The following is a 19,687-nucleotide window of genomic DNA, read 5'->3' as shown; positions in this document are numbered from 1 at the left end:
CAATGCCCTAGCTCACAGTTTCACCATCTATTCGTTTCTTCTACCCAAAGCGCTCTAGCTTTGACCTTTCCACCTATCAATTTTCATATCTGTCTTAATTGCTCTCTAATTAGATTTTCAATTCGCCGATATGCCACAAACTTAGATAAGAATATATCCCAGCGGCGATCAAAATAAGATAACACATATAAATAATCACGAAAAATTTTATGAAGCCTAAAATACGATTTAAAACCGACTGATGTGTTTAGATGTTAAAATATATTTTTAAATGTATTTTTTTTTATTTTCTTAAATAATTCCGTGGTTATGACCAATCTTCCTCGGACATTGCACGGATTTTGGGTTGAAAATTTTGAAATCTGATGACCGAATTTTTCGAGGTTTTTAGATAAACTTACCCGGATTCGTCCGGTCCGAATATGCCTGGAAAATATTCTGGCAACCTTAAATGCTTAGAACTAAACGAGTTATTTACTCTTGTCTTATGTAAAAAAAATGCTACTTATTATGAGAAAACAAAACACAAAAAAAACATCATGTTTGAATGATTTGTTGTCTTGAACCAATAATTTAAATCAGCCTTATCGGTGGATGTCATGATCATTAAGTAGGGTTATTTCTAGTTATCATAAATCATAAATGGATAAAAAAAGATTTGAAAAAAAAAATTACAGGAGTTGAATATGATCAAGGAAAGATTTTTTAAGAAGCGTTTTCATCAAGCACAAACTATTTTGAAGTGCTAATCTAAAGAGGGTTGAATCTACAACAAAACTTTTCTCAGAAAAAAAGCGGGGCATTTTGAGAAAACAGCGGGACGGCGGGACATTCTTTAGAAAAGCGGGACATGTCCCGCTTTTGCGGGACGGATTGCAACCCTACATTAAGGTAGATTAAGCAGAGCAGTCGTATGAATGTAATTTTTGTATCAACTGCAATCACGATGATCCATTATCTGTTTAAGTCAATATTCATTCAAATATAGCCCTATTGAATCTAACTAAACCATGGTTTTAAATATTTGTAATTTATTAACTTAAAATAGGCAGAACTCGCTTCTCAGAATCTTCGGTGGAACGGTCGAATTGTGTTTTATACTTACAGTTGCATCCGATTTTCACTAAGCCTTAAATAACCGCACGTGGCTTTAAAACTCCACTGGGAATCTAGATTGTTACTTCGCTTAAAGAGAATATTTTCTGTCGTTAGGTTTACTGATACAACTAATAACTGCTTTCTGATACTGAAAAAACATCTCTATCTATTGTTAGTTTGCTCTACTGCCACTGCGAATGACCCGGCTTCGTGCGAGGCATCAATAATTGTGTATACACAGCTCTGATAAATACCGCCCAGATTCACGCACGTGGTGCTGCATACTAATTAATAGCATCTAATCGAATGCCTCACTTTCTTCCGATTCGATCTAGAACAAGAACCAATAACATCGAACTGGGTGTCAGGCGCTAGTTGTTTCTATCATGGTGGGGACAAAGGCGGACGGCAGTACTAATGGAAAACATCCTCAGCTAATGACGGAAATCACCCGGAAATATCCAACGAACAGGGATGACTCGTTGAAATCCCCCTATCGCTGGCTAGATGGGAGACGTGCAGATGATGGAGCCGAAGGTCTCTGGAGGATCCACGACACGTTGTACGATTTGAGTCAGTTCATCGAAAGGCATCCGGGTGGCTCGGAATGGATTCGATTAACTCAGGTTAGTGCGAACGGGAATCCGATAATGTGTGTTGATTGTGAAATTTCCGATTATGGACCATTGAAAAGTGGCTCTTTAAATGTTAATTTTTTTTCGTCGCTATTTAGTGCATGATAATTTATCACAAAATGCAATGAACGGTCTAAAATAATGTCTGAGGGCACTTTTTTTTCTGGGTGCTGTGTGATGAGAAGACTTGGCAACCGATAAGGTATTAGATCAAACATAAAACTTATTTCGTTTGATGTTTTAAGCGGTTTCCCACGCTGATGAACAAATGGGTATAGATTAGCATAAAAAGATGTGTGTGCTTATGCTTCATTATCCGCCTACGGTTGTAGTAGCTTTCACCTGTCAATTATTATGGAAGTATAAGGGGTCAATTTCAAATACTGATCACAACAACTTATCGTTACATTGACCGAGTTTGGTAGAAGTTTAATAACGCGTCTTCTATTAAGAATTGGATGATTAAGTAAGAACAACAAAGCATCTGATATAAACCCTCAAAAATTTCGATTAACACAGATGATTTAACCATGGCCGTAGGAACGGGGGGGGGGGGTTTTGGGGGTTTAACCCCCCCCATGAGGGTCCAAAAATGCAAGCGAGGTATTCTACTCTACACTCAAAATTTGAAATTCATAATCAAATTTTGTTAATAGAGCAAAGATATTCAAGAGTAACTATCTGAACTAAAAACTAGTACCAACCAAAATCCATTCCAAGTTCAAAATTCTGCTACAGTTTTTCAAAATTTTCTCACTTGTTCATAGAATAATGTTGTCAGATTTTTTTCAGCACGTATGCCGGCCGGACAAATCCGGGCTGTTTTATATAAAAACCGGCAAAATCTGGGTATTAGATTTCAAAATTGTCGACCAAATCCAGGCAAAACCGGTCAATTTTGGTCAAAACCTAAGAATTGCTCATCAAAAATTTAGAAAAAAAAACTTAAAAACCTTTCATGATGATTTTCCAATGAAATCTGGGCAACCGGGTCCGGCCGGACTTTTTGCAAATTTATTATTAAATATCCGGGCCAATCCGTTTAAAACCGGGCAATTTGGCAACCTTATCATAGAAATAAGGTCTTAATATTAAATTTTAAATTAAACCCATTTTGGAGGTTCTGGTGAATTAAGATTAAACCAACAATACAGAATTTAAATAAAAGATTCATGTATGAGGGCTCTAAGATTTGGCTCATGAAATTCTGATCTGGAATTAAGTTTCGGATATCGTATTTTTTGTATGTTTTGGAAATCGTATAGAAATTCGGAAACAGATTTGAAGTTAATTTTTTGAATTTAGGTTTAGAATTCAGAAGAAGATTTAGCTTGTGAATGAGTTTTTCAACCAACATAAAATTGTTCAGAATTTCAAGAGAACATAAACATAAAAATTTGCTTGTCAATTCAATTTCCAGATTTCATTGTTTTTAATCAAAATAAATTTGTACACACAATTCAGCTGAAAATCACAAATTTTAGTTTTTTTTCTAAATTTTGATTCATGCAAAATATCCCAAATTATATTAAAAAAAATCATCCACAGGATTTTTAGTATGGAATTGATTTCTTATGAAAAATATTGCCTGTTTAAGAAACATGTACCTGATCTTCACCAAAAAAAATTTGCAGATTGTATTTTATTTTCTCTTTTTTTTATTTATATTGCAGCTTTCTTTAAGCCAAATTTCAAATTAAAATCATAAATTTAGTTCAATTTTGCATCAAGCAAGTTTGATTCGAACTTTTTTTTTATCTCTTATTGTTTTTATTCGAAAATTTTAATTATTTTCATCAAAGGTTAGAATCTTGGAGTTTGCAAAAGAATTTAGAAGATTGGTCTTGTTTGATTTGAGTATAGAATAAGTTTTTTTAAGAGAAATTGAAGGCTACCCTAAAAAGAGCTTATTTTATGCTCAAATAAACTAACTTTGATCTACCAGACTTTTAAACAAATTTAAAAAAAATTTACCATCGATGAAAGCAAATTTCATATTTTATTTCTAGAGGTTTCATTTAAAATAATTTAGCTCACCCTTTAGGTTAAAAACCACTTTTCTAAAGTTACTTTTTTTAAGGTTTTCTATGCCATCCTTGTGGCATTCGTGTCTTCTCTTGAGTTACAATTTCATACTAAAACTATTAATGAGTACTTAAAAATGAATAATCATATAGTTTATATAATAAGCAACATAATTTGTTTTAATTTTTTTTATTCGTGTGTTTTAGACAAAAAATCATAGGTCAAAATAAGTCATCAAAACCCCCCCCATGAGTCGGTTCTTCCTACGGCCCTGGATTTAACATCATCTTCCTACATATTGATGCTTCAATGAAACCTAATTTTACCATGAAACCATGCGACACTGAATTATGCTATCAATTAGGCATTGTTTACTCATTTTGATTACTGTTTACTATCGATTTAGGTATCAAAGTCTTCTCGGGAAGGGTATTTTCCGGCATTGCAAAAAATTGTGTATTAAACTGCATAAATATCTATTATGTAACAAGTTGCAAAAAGGGAGTTTTTTCAGCACGAGTCGTTAATTCATCCAACGAGGTTTGCAGTCGTTGAGTGCTGAAAAAAATCGAGCTTAGCAACGATTTTTTAAAAACAAACATCACAGTCAAACAGTGCCTATAAGGTTTTGTCTTGATTGCACAGCAAAAATTATGTTCTGTAGAATTACACCAAATATCCTGTCACAAAAAGTTTTCCCGTCTATCTTTTAAAATATTGAATCCAGAGGATGAAGATTAGTGCTTTCGTTGCAAAATTCATAACGAAATTTAGCATTATTTCTACTACTTCCTCAGGAAACGGTCGTATCCTGTGCAGAAACTCTATTTTTTCAAAGAACCTCACTCGAAATCAGAAACAAATTTGCAAACGAATAAACGAGTGTACTGTGCAAAAACGTTCTGTGCATTGAAAAACTTTCGATAGTTTTCATAAATTTATTTAAAAACTAAATTTCTTCCCTCGAATCGTATTCGCTATGCACAAAGCTGTCACTTGTTCGCCCAACGGCCTACTAATACTAATGCATTGTGCAAAAGCCCTATCTACGTGATATGCCGGAGCGTAGCACCAATGTGGTACAAAGAAGGTGATGAAGAAACACGCACACTATTACAGAACTTGTTATTCAAAAAGTAAAAACGTAAACAAAGCCTACGTCACTAGCCAGGGTGTTTACGTATCCTAGGCCTTAACCGTAAACAGCAGTTGGCAATGGTTTTTTTCTCTAGTTTTCGCTAGATGATGGTTGTTTGTTCGAAAATGCAACTGACGTCACGAATTGGCATGGTTACAATGTTTACAAAAAAAAACCTTTACTAAAACTTAGCACGGGTTTTCCATCGCCACCTGAGATGTGTATACAGGTTGGCGTAGCACATCCATTTTCTTCTTCGCCAATTAAAGCGTTTAGGCGAAGGTATAGACAGCCTACTTGTTGTTTAGTTTTTTATTATTCAAATATTAAAAAAAAAAACGGTTTGATGTTTACGAAAAATGTTTAAGGCATTAAAAGCTCGTATGAAAAAGCATAAAATAGAATCAAAAAGTCTAAATAATGTTGAAACTACAACCACCGAAAACCAAAAAAGAACTGAAAATTAAGTTCTTAAGCCCTGTGGTTATGCAATTTTGGATAAAACTGCTGAGAATACCGAAAACTGATCGAAAACGGTGTTTTAAACTTTCATATATACATACGTCACCCTCCAATTCATTTGAACAATTGTTTGAGAACAAATAAACTGGATCAATAAATTAGATAATATCTTACATTTCCTCGATGTATTTTAGCACCGAAACAAATCTAACCGCATGCTCGTAGCAGATTATGTAAATATTTGAAAACAAAAGTTTATCTACTGTTTTATCGTTTTTATTTACTAGCCAAGTATTTGCTTTTGCTTGAGAAAAATATTTCCAAGCGATTTTTGTAATGCATGGATTAAGGAAGCTTAATTTAAAAATCGTACAAGGTGTTAGGTCATTTGTTTGATACGAGATATAAAAAATGCTTCTTCAATAGTGTGGTCCAAAAACAACGATGTGTTCCGGAATAAAAACCTTGGAGACTGAAATCGTTCCTCGACCTGCCAAAATCCACCTTTGCCGCAGCCCGTGGCGTAGAGGACAGCCTTCAAGTCTTCTAAGCCAGCGGGTATAAGAACGAATCCCGGTCACGGTATACATAGTAAACTTTCTGTGGGTTGGTGGTTTTAGCATTTGTAAGATGCTAGCCATCATATCCTCGAAAGATGTACGCTTAGAGATAAGAAAAAATAATCTCTTCGAGGAAACATCAAGTTTCATTGAGATCCTGTATGTGTTTGTGTTCGGTTTTTTTTTTCATAAAAAGACAGAATTGGCGTTAGAAGCGCAGATATTTAAGGCTGCTGCTGCTGATTTTTTTTTTCATTTAGCCTTCCGGTGAAATAAGACGGAATTAGCGTTAGGAGCGCAGATATTTAAGGCTGCTGCTGCTGATTGTTTTCATTTGGCCTTCCGGTGAAATAAGATGGAATAGGCGTTAGAAACGCAGATATTTAAGGCAGCTGCTGCTGATTGTTTTCATTTAGCCTTCCGGTGGAATAAGACGGAATTGGCGTTAGAAGCGGCGATATTTAAGGCTGCTGATTGTTTTGATTTGGCCTTCCGGTATAATAAGACAGAATTGGCGTTGGGAGTGTTTGTTTCGATTTGACAACCCTGTGGAAAAAGACGGAATGGATTTTGAAGCGCAGATTTTCAGTCAGCTTTTGCTGATTGTTTGCTTTGATTTGGCCTTTCGGTGGAAAAAGATGGAATTTGCTTTGGAAGCGCAGATTATTAAGGCTGCTGTTGTTGATTATCTGCTCCAATTTGGCCTTCCGGTGAAAAAAAAAACGGTGGTGGGTAAGAAAGTACAGATTTTTAAGGCTGCTGTTGCTGATTGTTTGTTTTGATTTGGCCTTCTGGTGGAAAAAGACAGAATAAGCTTTAGAAGCACAGATTTTTAAGGCTGCTGCTTCTTATTTGTTATTTGGATTTGGATTTTACGGCTACTGCTGTTGATTGTTTGTTTTGATTAAGCCTTCTTAACTCTTTTGAGAATAGAGCTGAGAAGGAATGTAGTGATAAGATGAAGGATAAGCAGAAATTAAATAAAATTTGTAGGATGGAGAATAAAGATGCGGAATATAGATTAAAAATTAAGAATATTTGGTAAAAAAATATGTTCTAAAGGAGAAAAAAACGGTTGAAAAGTTTTGAATGAGAATAGAGTTGAGAAGGAATGTAGAAATGAGATGAAGGATATGCAGAAAATGAATCAAATTTAATGAAAAATAAAATAAAATAATAGTTGTATTCGGCAACACTGAAGATAAATAAAATGAAATAAATCTGTACCAACACGTGAAAAGGATGTTTCTCCATACATGGCGAATCGAGAAAAACGCGTTTGAAGAAAATACAACCTATTTTAAATCGCTAATTAAAAATCACTTGAAATGTTTGCATTTTATGAAAGTCAAACGATGTTTAGAAGCATCCCCTATATGTTAGAATAGAGGAATATCATTTTTTATGAAAAAAACAACGCGCTATCGTAGATAGAACCTAGCTCACGTATTATTTTGTCTCCCGTGTTTATACACCCTTTGCTATTTTCTCATTTCTAGCTTTAGTTTTAAGCTCGCGTTCATTTGTAACTAACTATGTTTTTATGTTGAATAAAGTGTCAAATCTTTACCAACATATAAAAAGCATCTATCTCCATATATGGCGTATCAAGAAAAATGCGTTTAAAAAATACAACCTATTTTAAATCCCTAATTAAAAATCACTTCCAATTTTTGGTTTTTATGATAGACAAACGATTTTTAAGAAGCATCCCATGTTAGAATAAAGGAATATCAATTTTCATGAAAAAACAACGCACTATCGTAGATAGAGCCTAGCTCACGTAATATTTTGTCTAACCTGTTTATACACCCTTTGCTATTTTCTTATTTTTTGCTTTAGTTTTAAGCTCGCAATCATTTGCAACTATGTTTTTATGATGAATAAGTAGACAAATGGATTATTTTGAGTTTGTTTGCGGAGTAGTAGCGAAAAATTGTTCCGGAGTAAAGGATGTATATCCATGTAATGGCAGTTCTGGTTTTAGAATGTTTATAGATCCTTTACTCAAATTGAGTTTTCAATGTAACGGAATGTTATTTTCTCAAAAGGGTTTTACCGTTAAGTAGAGCAACTGTTGGCCTATCATGAGGTACTGAAAATGGTTTTTATTTACTTTTGTAGATAGATCCTTTTCACGTGTTGGTACAGAAATAACTATGGCAACGTTTACTATTTTGGCAACACCTGGGGGAGGAAGACTGAAATTCGCTGTATCGTTTTCTGTATCGTTTTTTTACTGTTCGGCAAAAAGCCAGCAATTGTTGAAAAGATTTGTAATCGTTAAAATTTTAACTTTAGATGATCAGTTTCGTGTGGCGAGTCATGTAACTCAGTTGTTTAGGTGCTAAATTTAGATTAAGCTGTTTTTAGAACAACTATTAATCAAACCATTTTTATGTATCAGCTTCGAAACTTTAACGAAATTTGAGCGACTCAATACGCCTGATCATGCACTCAGGCAAATTCTTATTATAATTTTTATAAGATGCATCTTATGAACCGCTTTTTAGAGTGTAAAATAATTTTTCATAAGAGTCTTATGACATTCTTCCAATTTTCATACGATGTTCTCATGAAAAATAGAAGAAACGGCATTGTGTGAAAGTAATGAACACATTCGTTCATTTCAACAGTTTTTTCATCATCTAACAGAACGGAGCAATCGCCAGTTCATAGTTACTAGTTTTACTTCAAAGATAAATAATATTGTCAATGGTAAGTCCGATTTGTTGATTCTGATGTAAGCGACATATTAGTAATTTGAAATACATTTTTGTTTACTTTTCAGCTAATCTAACAAGGTCGAAGATTGGGATGCGGCAAAAAAAAACTTTGATGGAAGCGTCTGTTGATGCACTGCTGATGGTGACCATAAATGATTTGATTTCAAACAAATTTGGCAAACAATAAAGAGAATGTTTTCAGCATGAAATATCTAAAATTATTCTTATTAGAAAGTGATTTACTGTTTCCATAAGAATCTCTTATGAAAAGCAACAACCTCTCATTGAAGTAGGCGTTCATCTTCAGAATTCATTCGCGTCATAAGACAATCTTATGAATTTCAATGATTTTTCTTATGGCGCCACTTCATAAGAGAATCTTATGGCATACATAATAGTATTTTTCTGAGTGTGCTAGAATTTGCCAGAGCACAACAAAACTTAATTAAATCATTGTTTCAAGCAAAACAAGTGCGTTTCAGCATCAAAAAAGATTTATTGAAAATCACTAAATAAGAAAGTAAAATTTTGAACCTTCGCACTGGTCGGTAGATTGATGAGAGAAATTTGACGTTTGAAAGATTTTTTTCTTTTTTTATTCAGTCTTTCTCCCCCAGGGCAACACTAGGCAAACAAACAAAACAAAGTCAGTCATTGATCTATTCTTGTGAGCGACAGACGTGTAGAAGTGAATCTCTGAATTGAGATCCGTAAAATCACGACAGGAGTGTGATACCATTTGTTATAGCGAAATGGCAGAAACCGCAGAAGCGAGGTATTGCATGACTATTTTTCATGCAATACTTACGCGGCACCCAGCAGTGGTGTCAGGGTGTGGTGTCATCTGAATTTGTCGCTTATCAATGAATGCCGAAAGACATACCCATGTTAAACAGCTAATTGTAGAGTTCATATGAAATGCAATGTTAAACAAATCAGCAGGAGATATGTCAAATCGAAAGAGAAGGAAATACGACTGGCAGTTGACTGCGAGTCGTGAACGTTATCGGTTCATTCATAGTACCGTTTCTACTGAGTAGAAGTTAATTGATCGGAGTTCGAGAAAAGGAAAGTTTTTGGTATGTCCGAAGATTCTACACTAATAACTTTATTGCCTTATAAAATACGAAGTTATGGTCTTCGACAAAGTTGTTCAGCGAAAAACTTCCTTAAGAGAATTTATAAATTGGCACAAAAACCATAACCGAGATCGGTTCCACAGAAGAAACAAAAATGATGTTGATTTTTCAGTACAAAATATTCAAATTTCCCAGACAAATCTTAAAGTTAAAATTTACTCATGTATACGTTAATTATAAATTCTGCAAAAATCATGGATGAGGTTTGTACCAAAACGAAGCTTAAGACCCCAGGGTTTGAGAAATTCAAAAATGTCTACAACTCGACGCAGTCTAATATAAAATAGCTGTCAAAAGTTAAAAATCTTTTAAAAATTTAATTGGATGGGATGGACTATTTTTATTTGGAATTAATTTCTGATGACCTGGTAGAACATATCGACTTTAATTTGAATTACTGAAAAACTAGAATAAATTACCTACACAATGAATCTAATATCAACAAAATATTTTGCTAATAGCTGAGGAAGGGTAAACATTTCTCGAACATTAGTGTTTACTTGTTAAGTTTTTGTAAGTAACCGTTGATTTTTTTGCAAGATTTATAAATCATCAACCTGCAATCGCCGGTTTATCTAACAACACTTTAAAAGTTTGAGATTTGATGAATCGGAGATAGCCAGTTGAAGATCCTCAAAGTGTCGGTGAGTGTTTCTAAATTTCGAAACATATTGAGATTGCTTCATAGCTATATTTTTCATAATAGTTTTGTTTAATTCAGTCTACTAATAACTATGATATTTCAACTTATAAGGAAAGTGAATTTTAAACTTAATTAAATTGAAAAATTGTAAGATGCTAGGAGAAACATAGAATGAGATTTATCACTGTCGGATGTCCATTAACAGCGATAAAACTAAGACTATGTTTCTCCCGGCATCGTACAATATTTCTAATTCATCAATGCTGATAGTTGGTAATGTCATTACCGAATACGTAAAAGACCGAACAAATGTTGATGTAATTATTCAAAATAACCTGCAATGAACAAGTTTTGTAATTTCACACTTCTTATCTTTGGTGCTGAACATAGACATTTTCCGATTTGCTTTGGTTTTTTTAGGGGTTTATATTCCATCTCTTATACCTAACATAAGATAATGTTTTTCTCGATAAAATCAATCCAAAATGGTTGTAACTCTTAGACATAACAGCCAATTTTTAGAAACACATGGAACAAGCAAAACTGAGGATACCAACATAACAATTTCTCAAAAAAAATCCCAGTTCACGTTCCTAAGCTTCTCCCAACCCCGCCATTAGACTGGGTTTACTAAACTCGGTATAAAACCAAAGTCACTCATTGTTTCAACATACTTATTGTGCAGAATTTTTTTAGAGCATGTTAATCTAATTAGTGGCAACTTTTGGCTAACAAATGATGTAGCTAAGAAAAGCTTAAAAACATGAGAAAAATGGAAATGGACCTGTTTTCGGAAAAACTCCCATTTTGGTAGCCCCAGAAATCCTTTGGTCATTGTGTTGTTAATCTAAAGAAGGTTATTGGCAGTTAGATCTAAGAGTTTAAACCATTATGTATTGATTTTTTTTCAGAAACAACAACAATGATTTTAAGTGGTATATATATGGAATATATATGATATGGTATGATATTGAATATAAACTCTGCTTAGGCGTCGTACACAAATTACGTAATGCATGTAGGGGGGAGAGGGGGGTTGAGTCTGCGTTACTTGCTGTTACATAGGAGGGAGGGAGGTACTTGGTTCAGTTACGTAACAAATTAATGAAAAAAAAACATAAAGAAAAGAATTGTAATTTTCTATTTTTGGCGAGCAAATCTACGCGCCTCTTGTTCGAAAGCGTCGATGATGGTTAAGTTTTTTGTAAATAAAATTTGATTCAGAAAAACCGCACTGCGCGAATGAAACGAAGTGAGCTTTGCTGTTTTGTTTATTTTACTGTAACGTCATCGACTGCAGCTCATTCAGTGTTTATGTGCAGTGTAGGGGAACAGGGGGTAAAATGCCCAGTGTGGGCAAAACGCCCCACTGTGATATCTCGCTAGATATACACTTATATTAGTAATTCTGTACGTTATTTTCGTCTAATTTACAAAAGAAACCTTTTCTGTAAAACGTTAGCATCAAATATGCGATTAATCACTGGAAAAATCCAAAAATATTTTTCAAGCCTTATTCCGTGTAATTTGTTCCTTGACTTTCATAAGGTTTGCTTCTCTTATAATTAAAACTACTCACTTCTCTATTACTCTGCTGATAAACACTGGTCTTCACGATGTAGGTAGTCCTACAAAACATCATTTAATTGATAATTTTGGCTAAATTAAATCTAATCTAGTCGATCAAGTCACTGCGGGTTAAAATGCGCCGCTAGAAGAACGAAATTACTCAACCAATGTTTGCAGTGCATCCAAACATTATCAGAAAAAATCAATAATGTGTATAGCATTTATTTTAGGTTTCTTATTGATTATATTGATTTTATGACCTGTAAATGTAGTAGATATTACAAAGTATACCAAAGTTATGTAACTAAAAATATTATACCTATTTTAAGTACATTCATTATTCAAAAATCCACAAAGCAAAATGTATCTAAACTATTTCAGAATAAAAAAATCCTCTTTCCAGCAACACTGCACGCAGCCAAACCCTAGCGCATGCGCGTTGCAATACACAAAAGAGAAAACGTCAATAATCAAAATAGTGCGTCTCGAGCTCGTCAATTGCGTTTTTTTTAGATCGAATCGGATTAAAACGGTGAAAAATGCCGCGTAATTACGCCAGAAAAACGGATCGTCGGTCGTGGTCAGAAGACACACTTGCGGCGGCATTAAACGCGATCAAGATGGGGCTATCGAAAAGACAGGCTGAGGCGATTTACAAAGTGCCGAGGAAAACACTTTCCCGGTATCTGGAAATCGATTCGAAAAGCAAGCAGACTCCGAGATTTTCGCCCCTGGGAAGCTATTCTCCCGTGTTCAACGCTGCCCAAGAAATGGAACTGGTGCAACACGTCGTCCGAATGAATCGGTATGGCCTCGGAGTGACAAAACATGATCTGCAGAGCATCGCCTTTCAACTAGCAGAGAAAAATCGAGTGAAGCATCCCTTCAACCGTGACAAGGAGCTCGCAGGACGTGATTGGTTGTCGGGATTCCTGAAGCGGCATCCGGAGATTTCCCTCAGATCCCCGGAGCCCACGTCTCTAGCTCGACTCAAAGGATTCAATCGGACCAATGTTGACCGCTTTTATGAGCTTCTTAAAGAAGTTTACGACAGTGCAGAGTTCCCTCCCAGCCGTGTTTGGAATGCTGACGAAACCGGCTTTAGCACGGTAAGTAAATCTTTTTATGAATTGGTCAAATCATTAAAATAATAACACTTATCGACTGTTTTAGGTTCCCACACGAGCTGATAAGGTTCTGGCAGAGAAAGGCTCACGTCAGGTAGCGGGAGCGGTTTCAGCCGAACGGGGAGTAAACACAACAGCTATAATGGCTATGTCAGCCGCCGGTCAGTTTCTCCCCCCAATGATCATTTTCCCCCGGAAGCGTATGAACGAGGCTTTGAAGGTTGGCGCCCCTCCAGAAGCTATTTTCGCGTGTAATGCTACTGGGTGGAGCACTACCAAAACGTGTTCGATGTGGTTTGACCACTTTTTGGCCCACACACGGCCAACGGTAGATGCCCCGGTTCTTTTGATCCTGGATGGCCATTCGAGCCACACGCGCAACCTTGAAATGCTGGAAAAGGCGAAGAAGAATCATGTCCGGATTTTGGCTATTCCACCCCACACATCACATAAGCTGCAACCCCTGGACGTGGCGTTCATGGGGCCACTGAAGGCGAATTATATCAAGGCCATCAACAAACTGCAGAAGGAAAATCCTGGAAAGCCCGTTTCCATCTATGATGTTGCCGGTTTGATAAACGATACTTTCACAGCAAGCGCGTCCATCGCTACGGCACGGAACGGGTTCCTAGCAACAGGGATTTTCCCAATCAACCGGCACGTCTTTTCGGAAAAGGATTTCGCAACATCCGATTTTTTGAATGGACAACCTTCCAACGATATGGGTAATCGTACATCTGCAGCTGTCGATCCATTTCCCGATGCTCAAGGAACTGCCCATTCTTCAAATCAGACGAATGGGAGTGAATCCCTTGACCGTGGTGCAGTTGATGACGTCGTTGAAGACGGTGATCCACAGCTAGATTTGACAAATTTGCTCGTCGTGGATCCAAACGTGTATTACAGTGTAGAAGAAAACGGCAACATCCTTGTACACTCCATGGTTGCTTACAGCCCGAATGATGACAGCAACTCGAGTCAATTTAACTCCACCCGTTCTGCTATGGATGAAAATATGGATGCCGACAATATTCTCGTATTGTATCCGGATACCTACTACAGCGTAGAAGAAAACGGAAACGTTGCTACGGATAAGGTCGAGGAACCGTCAACAGAGCAACCACGCTGGAGCTACGGAAAAGTACCAACTAAAGGGGAGTTGAAGGGATTTGACGTACCACCTGTCGTGACTGAAGTCGTATCAAAGAGGAAGGATCGTAACGCAAAAAGAGGACGAAAACCAAGAAAGGAACAAAGCGAAGAACTGACGTCATCTCCGTACCGCAAGAAATTGCTGAAAGACAACGCTGCCAAGGAGATCAAGATAATCAAAAAGAAGAACGTGACTCGGAAATGTCGGCAACGAAAAACAGCAGGATTAACTACGATGGATGATATTCTTTGTTCTTATTGTGGGGTTGTCTTCAGCTCGTCTGACAATGGCGAAGGATGGATGATGTGCGTTCAATGCAAAACATGGTTTCACACTAAGTGTGCCACCGATCCTGATTCAATCACCTGTGAAATGTGCGTTTGAAGAGAAACGAAAGCGGTAAATCTTTATTAAGTTCCTGTTATTATTTGTTTACTAAGCTGTTATGAATTTTTACTATGTTTTTATTATTTTTTACTCAACTGTTATTATTTTTTTACTTTGCTCTTTATTAAAAAAATAATTCCTGAACTTCAAAAGAATATGTGAGTATAGACATGAATTTAAATAAAAAAGAATTAATTTCAACCAACGATTGTTTCATTTTTATGTCTCCATCATATTACCCTTCTTACTAAGAAAAACTTATTAATCAATTGATCATTTGATCTGTGATCCAAGACATAACAGAAAAACCCTCCAAAAAGCATCAATGACTCCATAACTATGCCAAAATACCTATCCATAGCGCTGGATCTACTAATAGATTTTTACTTGGGGCATTTTACCCCTATATTGTGAAGCATTTTAACCCTTTATTATGGTTCGTTTTGTACACACATATGCGCATTATACCCCTACTGATTCTGAAATCTAATTTCCAACCTAGTCTTCAAACTTCATTAAATTTGTAGCTTTTTTTACCTTCCGGTTATTCAAACTATCAGATTTAGACAAAAAATAAACTTAACTTCCAAACACAATCGAAAATGGAAGATAATATTTTCAAATGTACTCAAAAACAAGGCTTTCTTCTTAACGTGGGCATTATGCCCCCTCTTCCCCTAACTCAAATCAAATAAATTTTTGTGTACTTTAACTTTTAATTTCAAAATTGAATATGGGGGGGGGGGGGGGGGGTATTTAGCGTTACGTAACTATAGAAGGGGGGTCCTATCAAACGTTACTTATTGTTACATAGGGGGGAGAGGGGGTCTAAATTCTAGATTTTTTGCGTTACGTAATTTGTGTACGACGCCTTATAGCCAGCAAATCGAAAAATATGTGGAAATAGGTAACTTACTTTTCGTATAAGTCATCGTTAGTTCCACCGTTAGTCTTCAAATGTTACAAAATTAAGGAAAAAATAGTTGAAGTGGGTAAAAACTCAAACCGGAAAGGTATCGAAAATTAACCCTCTACTGCATACGAGCCCATATGTGTCATTGATGTTTTTTCTTATTTTATGCATAATTCAGTACTGTAGAAGAATTCAAGCAAATTTAATGCATCAAAAATTCAATAGGAAATTATAAAATCAGGAAAAAAATCCCATTTCTTACACTATTTAAACAATAAAATCTATTGAAAATTAATTTTGTTTTTTTTTCGGAGTAAATTGCCTAGTTAGAGGTCAATAAAGCTATTTTCGTTGATATTTTTTTCTCTACGGAGCCCATGCAGTGAAGGGTTAAGTTTTTTAGCCCCTGTGGTTATGCAATAATTGAAAATATTGTGAAAAAGTTTTCCTCGATGATAAAGTTTTTCCTAGAGCAGAAGTAGTTTGTAAACATAGGTTTAGAGGATTACATACATCTAGTGTCTGGGTCCTTGGAAGAAGGCTTCGGATAAGCTTTCAAATAATTTCGAGGAAAGTCTAAGATTGTCAAGCAACATGAAACATATTTTAATATTTTTAAACAATGATCTTCTCACACAATCACTATTTAGTGAAGTATATTAAGGGGGGGGGGGGGGGGGGTTAGGGTCTAACGGGTATAAAAAAACACAATTTTCACGATTTTTTTCTAGAGCTATCGTTTAAACAAATGTATTCAAATTTTTTGCATTATACAAAGCATTGTTAAAAGAACATTTTTTCGTAGAAAAATATTGAAAATCGAGCCGGTGACGAAGCACTTTCGAGGATGCCTTTTAGAAAACAGGATTTGCGGTGGACACTGTATCTCAGCACAGAATCATCTGAAGTCAAAAAATCAGAGCAAAATATTTTTAATAGATATTTTTCTGGACCCCAACGTTTTTATTTAACTTAAAAATATTTTTATGAAATTTTTGTGGCTGTTTGAAGTAAAAACTACGATTTTTCACTTAAAAATCCGCCATTTTTCACCTGTAAAATCTCCCCAAATTAAAAAAATCGAAAAAGAAAAACGTTGGGGTCTGGTATTTTATATGTAGAAAATATGTTCCAAATTTGAAAAGAATCGGATAAGTAGTTTTCAAATGACGATGTCCACGGACTTTAAATATGTGCTTTCGAGAAAAACGCGTTTGAAGTTTCTGCTCTTGCTTTCTTGCAGTATTAGATAGGAGGAGATAAAGGCCTATAACTTCTACAGTTTTGCTTCAATTGACTTGAAAAATTGACACAACATTCTTGAAATGTTTTACAATAAGAAAATAAAAAAAACAAAAAAATCGATTTTTTGAAAGTGTTAGACCCTACCCCCCCTTAAGTTAACATTATTTAATTTATTATTTTTTCAAGGGTACGGACATAACAGAGGCCTTCGAAACGCATCACATAACGGCTAACGCCGAAAATCTGCTGCCCAAGTTCAAAGTACGGGAAGCCAGCCAACCTCGCAATGTTCAACTCACGTTCAAGGATGATGGATTCTACCGCACGCTCAAACGAAGAGTCCGGGAAAAGTTGGAACAGCTCGATTCCAAACCCATTCACAAATCGGAAACCGTAATCGATTCGCTTCTGATCGTGATGCTGGTGTTGGCATTCCTGGCCGTGCGATCCGGAAGCTATCTGATAGCAGCTGCTTGTGGACTTTTTGTTTGCTGGACAATTATAGCGGCCCACAACTTTTTCCACCAGAAAGACAACTGGCGGATGCGGTTGTTCAATCTTTCGTTTTACAGCTATCGGTACAGTTCGGTTGGGTTTATAAATTTGGTATCGCGCTTTATTTTGTGACCTTTTTTCCCCAGGGAATGGCGAATTTCTCATGCAATGTCTCATCACTTGTATCCCAACTCGTTGCTGGATTTGGAGATTTCATTCTTCGAGCCTGTCTTCTGCTGGCTGCCCAATCCCGCAATGAAAGGGACCGTGCAACGCTTTGGATCATGGATTTATGGTCCCATGTTGTACACCCTTGGCTTTCTAAGCGATTTTCTTAAGAGGTAAGGGTACCACTTTAAGTATGGCATCTAAGAAACTTTTCAGATGTTTGTTTCTATTTCAACAGACTCATCTACACCATCAAAACTGGCAAGTGCAGCTTCTACGCTGACGATTTGATAGCATTTGCACTTCCGACCTACATGTACGTGGTAGGATCTCCTGTCCCTCTTGGAGACGTACTGAGAATGTGGCTGTTCATCACTCTGGTAGCTAGCTTTTGTTTTGCGTTCACTGGTCTGAACGCAGCTCATCATCATCCGGATATTTTCCATTCTGGAGATGAAATTCCGTAAGTTATCCATTTTTTGAGAAGCCACTGCTATTTTTTCAACCAATTTTATCCATTTCAGAGCCCAGATCGACTTCGGAGTGTACCAGATTGCAACGGTCATCGATCGGGCCGATGTGAAGGGATCGCTCTTTGCGGTGTTGACCACTTTCGGAGATCACTGTTTGCATCACATGTTCCCGACGGTGGATCACGCCATCCTGCCGCAGCTTTATCCTGTGTTTCACAAAACGTGCGAGGAGTTCGAAACGATCTACCGTGAATGTTCATGGCTGCATCATATAGTCGGGCAGCATCGGCAGTTGGCTCGAATCGAAACGAAAACCTACGATCCGGCTAAAAAGTGGAAGTAGTTATGGTCAATAGGTGCAATAATAGTTTAAACTAATTTTACCAAAGATATTCGGGGGGATGTGTACTGATTAAAAAAACAAACGGGTGATATTTTTGTAAATAAATTTGTTTTTTTAGGAATGTTAATATTTTTATGATTTTTTAATCTATTGTGAAAAAAGTAGAACCCCCCTTATCCGAGCCACCGTCATCCGAGCCATCGGATTCATATGAGATTCTCACTTTGGCCGAGCTATGGGCCTGTAAGATATGCAAAACCGAAGCATAAAGATATTATTTTCTATGTTTATTGTGCTATCCGAGCTGGTCGATCTCCCAACTACCGTCAACTGGGGTAGCATGCAAAACTTTTCAACTTCAATGGTTTCTAAAAACTTATGTCGACAGACTCACACAACTTATGCATCAAAAGTTTTGGGGATGATGGGATGTCTCATTGACTTAGTCAGAAAAATTATCAGTTTCTTCAGTTAATTTTGATAACTCTAAAACATGTGTTTTTTACCTTACCCAGAGAAAGAGGTTATCGCAACAAACATGTTTAGTAATTATCTAATGAAAACCTTAAAAGATCTATAGTTTTTGACAAATGTGTTATGCCATGAAGGCTAAAATACATCAAAACCCAAATTTCAGTAGTTTTCAGTTTTGTTCGAACTTAATTTAAATCTTTTTTTTTCGCTTAAGAGCAAGTTCACTGCACCCAAAATTCAGCCTCTGTGCCAATAATGGCGTGTAATCAATTACATAGCATCATCGGTACAAGAAGATAACGCGACCGGTGCTGATTCGATTTGCTCCCACCGGCATTAACCTCCCAAGTTAACCGAATTGCGTATGTCTGAAAGAAACAAAATAAAAACGAATTCACGTCCCTCCCTATCGCATCACAAGACGAAGAAGGATAGAAATAAATACCGGCCAACACCAGGCAGCCAGCGAACCGAACACTGTGCGTGTGTAGCAAAAGCAACAACAAAAATATTCCTTCAATTCAATCCGCCGGCAAACAACCACGGCCAAGCTGTGCGTGTGTATGTAGTAAAAGCAACAAAAAAAAACATTGCTTCAATTCAATCCACCGGCAAACAACAACGGCTAAGCTGTGCGTGTGTATGTAGCAAAATCAACAACAAAAACATTCCTTCAATTCACCGGCAAACAATTACCGGCCACACGCTTTTATTTTTTAACTCAAAATTAAGTATGACCGAGGTTCAAAACATAGTTCGATTCTAAGAACTTAAAGTTAAGTACCCTTTTTTCCTCCTTGCGATGCATCAAAACGGAGTTCGAACTGCGTACTCAAAATTGATCCCTTTTTTTCCTTCGGCGAGGGATCAAAGCTGAGTTCGACCTTATGAACTAAAAATTGAACTCTCTTTGT

At 36.3% G+C, this 19,687-nt stretch overlaps 1 protein-coding gene across 1 annotated transcript in view; it reads left to right on the top strand.

The window, feature by feature from the left end:
• LOC129747592 (cytochrome b5-related protein-like) overlaps nucleotides 1-18,426 on the top strand; it is a 35,355-nt gene extending 16,929 nt beyond the window's left edge. Inside the window, exons 2-6 of the mRNA XM_055741880.1 lie at nucleotides 1,434-1,724; nucleotides 17,007-17,398; nucleotides 17,462-17,656; nucleotides 17,722-17,946; nucleotides 18,008-18,426. Of these exons, the coding sequence (XP_055597855.1) occupies nucleotides 1,485-1,724; nucleotides 17,007-17,398; nucleotides 17,462-17,656; nucleotides 17,722-17,946; nucleotides 18,008-18,299 (1,344 nt within the window). The 5' untranslated portion in view covers nucleotides 1,434-1,484 and the 3' untranslated portion in view covers nucleotides 18,300-18,426. The remainder of the gene's footprint in view (nucleotides 1-1,433; nucleotides 1,725-17,006; nucleotides 17,399-17,461; nucleotides 17,657-17,721; nucleotides 17,947-18,007) is intronic.
• The last annotated feature ends 1,261 nt before the right edge of the window (nucleotides 18,427-19,687 follow it).

This window comes from Uranotaenia lowii, chromosome 2, assembly GCF_029784155.1.
Source record: "Uranotaenia lowii strain MFRU-FL chromosome 2, ASM2978415v1, whole genome shotgun sequence".
NCBI lineage: Eukaryota > Metazoa > Arthropoda > Insecta > Diptera > Culicidae > Uranotaenia > Uranotaenia lowii.
Note: the sequence above shows the minus strand (reverse complement) of the source record. Positions and strands in the feature narration are given on the sequence as shown.